The sequence below is a fragment of the Melampsora larici-populina genome, assembly GCF_000204055.1.
Source record: "Melampsora larici-populina 98AG31 unplaced genomic scaffold MELLAscaffold_6, whole genome shotgun sequence".
NCBI lineage: Eukaryota > Fungi > Basidiomycota > Pucciniomycetes > Pucciniales > Melampsoraceae > Melampsora > Melampsora laricis-populina.
The window spans coordinates 2,095,119-2,100,914 of NW_006768770.1; the positions used below are offsets into that span (position 1 = coordinate 2,095,119).

Below are 5,796 nucleotides of genomic sequence, written 5' to 3' on the forward strand. Positions count from 1 at the left end.
TTGTGTGTGCACATCAACATGCTACAAAGATAAAGACACAGTGCCTTCTGTTCTCTACAATACAAGGCTTTGACAGATACATCAACTCTCTCCAATGGCATACAGTTTGGCGGGCAGTTTTCTCATGCATTTAGAGGAATATGCCTTTCCAAATCTTGTTTTGGCTGGTGAATCCTGTTTTGGCAGGAAAAACCCCTTAAAAACCTATGCATTTAGAGGGATTATGCCCATAAAGGTATGCCTTTATGGAGAGTTGACTGTACATGATTTACACCCTGTGAAATGCAATTATCCGCCTGATACCCCAGTGGAATGTATAGATCTGACTCTGACCACCCAAACTCATAATCATCAAAGTATTGAATTATGGATGCAAAGACTTCTATCAGCTTTTCCACTTTTAACAATCAACTTTTATACACTAAGTATAAAGCTTCAAATTAAGTTAGGTCTCAGTATAGCTGAAATTGTTGGGAAAAATCCAAAGCCCCAAAAAATGTTTGTCAGATGTGGGGGGTTTCCAGTAAGTTGAACATGTTGATATTCTTGGGGTCACTTTCCTTTGGTAGTGTTACAGATGCAATGGGAAATGTGGGGGCAGTGACAGTGAGATTTGTGTTGATTTATCTTGCCTATCTTCATTTCTGAATGTTATGTGTTTTCTTGAAAGAACAATCATTTCAAAGACATTATCAATGAACTTTTTTACTGGTTTGAGCCAGTGGATTAGTGTGCTTGGTGGCTGTTTCCAAGAAGCCATGACCAACTGGGTGCTGACTATTTTCTGTACACCTATCCATTCATACTGGTATCATTTCCATTCCCAATCTCCGGCAATCCTCTAGTGCTTCCGTTGCAGGAGAACAGCTCACCAAAACTGTCAAGCTCATTCATTCAACCTTACTCCTTGAACATAAACAGGTTCACTATTTTTCTCCACTGCATTGGAGAGCCCGTGATCAACAGCCTAAATTGAATGTGTAATAATTGGCTGGTTAGGATGCCAAAAATATACGCCATCAACTTACCAGTCTCCCCCCACAAGCTTGTGATTTACTCCTAAGCATTGCCCCCGCAAGCACATCCACTATTGAAGTGGTCTATATGCATGATGTTCGAAGCTCGGGCTCTGAAATTGTTTTGAAATCTCTTGTATTTCATGAATTAGAGGCGAGTTGACACAAAGATTGCTGATATTTGCTTGGAACACAGCCGAGAAGCACAACGAGATTGATATATATGGGGGTAAACAAAAGAAGGACACGAGAACATCTCAAAGAAGCTCGCATCCCATCTCAATGCAGCGATATGCTCAAGAGAACATGTTGTCGTTGCTGGGGTTATTAGCATTATTCCGGTTGGATGAACCAGTACCCGAACCTCCCATCAGGCTGGCAGCCGCTTCACGTGCTGCTGGGTTGTTCATGAGCTAGTCCAGCGAGACGAGCATTGAACAAACAAATAAGCGTCTACCGTAGTGATGAAGATTCAGGGAAACACTTGCTCACAGCTGAAAGATCTGGCATGCCACCCCCACCACCGCCCATACTATTCATCATTTGTTGGACCATTGGGTTTTGCATCATACGCTCCAAGCCGCCGTTGGCCATCATGCTCTGAGCCCTGCGAGAAAGAACCACGGAGAGGATCTCTCAGATTTCACTGACGATGTAACACAGGTCGCTATACTAACATCTGAGCCATCATTGGATTATTCATCAACGCAGAAAGGTCGGGCATGCCGCCCCCACCTTGACCCATCATCGACGCGAGGTCAGGCATGGCACCGGCACCACCTGGCAAGCTGCTACTACCGTCGGGGCCGCGACTTGTACTTGAAGTGAGTTTGGCCTTCGATTTTGCAGTTGCAAGTGATTTCCGGATAGTATCATTCTAAACTCGGAAACATAAAGCAAGATTAGTGAGCTCGAGATTTGGGGGGTAACTGACAACAATCTGCAGTGTTCCTATATCACTCACGTCAGGTTCCAATTCAAGACCTTTTTCATACGCTTCGACGGCTTTTTCATACTGGCAGGAGCTGAAATACCCGTGACCGAGCCTCGAATAAGCCTTGACAAAGCCGGGGTCAACCTCCAAGGCCTTGAGCGCATCTTCGATCGCCTCATCGTTTGCTCCCAGCTGACTGTGAGCTGCTGCGCGGTTGGAGTAGTAGACTGGGTTGGTGGGATCAAGGGCAATTGCTTCGGTATACTTCTTTATGGCGCCCGCAAAGTCCTTCTTGGAGAGCAGAACGTTCCCAGCAGTTTTGAGTTCGTCAGCCTGAGTCTTCGCTGAGTCTGTTGGGCCGGCGGTGGAAGATTCTGCGTTGGGTTCGTTTGAGGACGGCACCGATCCAGGGGAGGACTGGTCGTCGAAGTCATAGAGCTGACGTGAGAAACAGCCAAGCTGAAGGTTCGCAGGCTAGTGAAGTGCGCCACGACATACTACTTTCTTTTGGGTTTTGACGAAGACCTCGAAAACACTTAGCAGATTGCCTGGTTTCATCGTCAAAGGGCTAGTCGAATCAGGAGACCATTCGACCTCAAAGGCTTCGGAGATGCACTGCATTGCTACCTAAGAAAGAGACGAGGGCTCCAGTCAGTGTCACGAATACTGCTAGATGCATATACTTCAAAGATGGAAATGGTTTTGAAGAATGACAAACTTCCATTGACTCCTTATCATCCGATCGAACAGTTCCATCCGATATGGACTGATTTAGAAATTCAAGGATGCCGTAGACAAGTTTCTTTTTCAATTCGGTCGACATGGTTGGCGTGCGATCAATTTGTTTGCGGGTGTTAGCGAGTGATTCCAATGTGGTGATGATTTGGATGACTTCGTATGGGGGGGAGTGTCGCTGGTCAATTATGACCCGAAATCCCACCTCGGTCGGCCCCGCCTACGATTCGTCGATTCCTCTGATCCCACCTGTTGACTTTTTATAAGCCTATCCTTGTCTTGATGAGCATCTTTAGGATCAAAACAATATGTACATACATATAATGTACCCAAATGGCCCTCCTCAAGACATGGAAATACAAAGACCATCTCATTCTGAGAAGCTAAGAATTCATAAAGCTTACATAGATCAAAAATTTCTCGAGGAGAACGGGTGCGTGGACCATTTTGATCAAAAACTTTGACCATCTATGCTGATTGAAAGTGATTATCGTTGTCTGATTCAAAGACTAGTTTCTCTCCAAAAAAAAGCCAGTTACAAACACTGATATGCTGTTTTTTCACAGGAAATCCGGCCCTATGTGGCAAACCTTACTTCCCTTCACATACCGTCGTTTGTGATGACACGATTCTTGGGTATCCCAATCAAATATACTGAACACAAAGTGAATTTGCTGGGACATATTGACAAAACCAACTTGAACCTTTATTTTTGGCAGCATCTGCAATCATATTTTTGCAATTGACCTATCTCAGGTCGATGAATCCTGCTTCCTTTTAATATTGAGTGGGCTCTTGTTTCTTTGCTGTTATTGTGAATAAAGTGTTATTACCATGAGTCGTATTGTATACGCAAGTGCTGGGGTGAATGCCTGATCATCTGCGTGGTGTATTTCAGCTACATCCAGATTGAGGTGAGATATAATTCACTTTATCTGGTTCTGGGTATTCCACACTTCGCTGCCGGAGACGTACTTTATTGAATGAAGGTCAAGGGCAATACATGTCATGTTCCATGACTTCGGGTGATACAGAGTTGGCAGTGATAGAAACATGAAGATTCTGTTCTTTCTTGAATATTGATTCCGTGATAGGGCAAACAACCTCTAAAACACATCAAAGAGAGAGGGTTGGTAGGATGAAGTGAAAAGTGAAGGCAGCAGAACTTGAAGATCTTCTAAGGTCCCAATTAACTACGGGTAGTGAAGTGGAGGTGATGTAAATGTATGATTACATGAGTCCGAAAAGTTGAGACAGGGTAGCCAGGACTTTGTACAATTCATAAGCTTCATCTTGAGTACATTATACCTTGTATCCGCAGGTTAACGAGAGAAAAAATCGGACAATGGATTGAAGCAATACTAGCTTTTATAAAGACCAGCGCACGTGGTTGTCATTTCTATGCGGACGGCATTCTTATGAGGAGTAGCCAGGATAGATCGCTTCGATTCCAATCACAGGAGTCGTGCAGCCAACATCACAGCATACCCACTTGAATCATCCTAGCACTTTCTTCTTATAATTGATTTCATTTCGCCGCGCGTACGCCCACTGTCCCAGTCTTGGCATCGAATACACTCAAGAGCGCAAAGGTCGCATAGAAAAGTCCGACTGGATATGCCACGAGTAGACGTTGTTCGGACATGCGTAAGACAGCGACAAATATTCCTGATGCTGAGTAGGCGCACCAAAGAATGGATAGTGCTGAGAGAAGGTACCCAAGAATCCCACTGCGAGCCGCAAAGTAGTCCGGACGAGGTTGGGAAAGACAATACGATAATGAGTAGTTAGGATGCCGCATAGAAGAGTAGGATAAGCGAACGTTATAGCATGTCAAATCAAGACACGAGCGAAAGCAAAAAACAAGAACGGGATAATTAAGAAATACCTACTCCATGCTAACTACCACCGTCACGAGACTGAGAAGAACGAGGGGAAGGAGACAGTACCCAAGGACACTGGCGACCCGATAAGCGTCGATTCCACTTTTTGACATCAAATTCAGGAGTAGATATAGCGACAGATCACCCAAGAGAGCTAGACCATAAATATACCCGAACTGTGGCTTCCCCGACTGGCCGATTGAAACATCCCCAATCGATACAATTTGTGTTCACAAAACCAATGGCACAGCCCCATTTCCAAGGCAATAAGCACGACAATGAGCGTTCAGCAAGGCGGGTGACGAACTTTCCTTGTGACAGGTAAAGGTGAAAACCTGGTTGACAGGACGATCACGCGTAGTCCAAGATGAGGTACTCACAAATAGCAGAAACATCCCGAAACAAAAACAAAAAATGAGAGGTCCAGCTAGGTCTGCATCATCCATGAGGTGTTGATCGATGGTGCGGAATGGGTTCAGAACAGCAAAAGACTTGCGCTTGATGTGATCAAAGTTGATTCCGAGTTCTGTGGAACGGACAAAATCAGGATTTAGATGACTGTGAGATGTTGATCAGCGAGAAACATGAATTACCTTCGAGCAGCGGAGGCTCCCCTTCTACCCCACCCGTCCCAAATGCACTCCAGAACCCGCCAGCGGCGATGATCGAGCCGCCGACCATGTTTGTTGCGTACCCTGGAGCTGATGACATGCTACCGGTCACGCCACCACGTTCGCCCTCAATGCTCTCTCGGGCATAGTACCTAGATGAGGCATCGGAAGGGCCAGAGTAGAATTGAAGCGGGTCGTTGGGTCCGGAACCGTAATCCCCACCATATCCAGCAGAAGAAGAGGCATAGGGTGTTTGATCATACACGCTCATTGTCTGAAAGGGAGGTTCTGCTGTTCACTTTTGAGCTGCGAGTGGTGCTGTGAAGGTTCGGATAGCGAAATGGAAGTTCGGCGATTGGAATCCTGAAGGTAGAGCGAGTGTTGAGCGAGTGCAACCTTCCTGTTCGATCATCGATCAGGTGGTACGACATACTGAAAGGACTGCGCGCACTTCTGCACGCCATGCACCCGAGGCACAAATATCCGCTACAGACAGGGCCGGCGCCCGGTAATGATCTCAGTGTATATGTATGTGTAATTAATGCATGAGGTTTTTTTATTCAAAAGTATATATCTCATGATATAACCATTTGAAATGGTCCTTTAGAACTTAGAGC

At 45.4% G+C, this 5,796-nt stretch overlaps 2 protein-coding genes across 2 annotated transcripts; both read right to left on the reverse strand.

The window, feature by feature from the left end:
• Nucleotides 1–1,312: 1,312 nt before the first annotated feature.
• On the reverse strand, nt 1,313–3,417 carry MELLADRAFT_103665 (uncharacterized protein; the record flags this gene model as incomplete). Its single annotated transcript, XM_007406473.1, has 6 exons — nt 1,313–1,429; nt 1,509–1,623; nt 1,694–1,893; nt 2,449–2,577; nt 3,090–3,153; nt 3,341–3,417. The coding sequence occupies 6 exons, from the start codon at nt 3,415–3,417 to the stop codon at nt 1,313–1,315; spliced, it is 702 nt and encodes a 233-aa protein (XP_007406535.1).
• Nucleotides 3,418–3,732: 315 nt separating this feature from the next.
• On the reverse strand, nt 3,733–5,585 carry MELLADRAFT_76989 (uncharacterized protein; the record flags this gene model as incomplete). The annotated part of the gene is made up of 4 exons (XM_007406472.1): nt 3,733–4,415; nt 4,578–4,759; nt 4,949–5,094; nt 5,162–5,585. 4 exons carry the CDS (start codon nt 5,448–5,450, stop codon nt 4,214–4,216), a joined length of 819 nt encoding a protein of 272 aa, XP_007406534.1.
• Nucleotides 5,586–5,796: the final 211 nt, after the last annotated feature.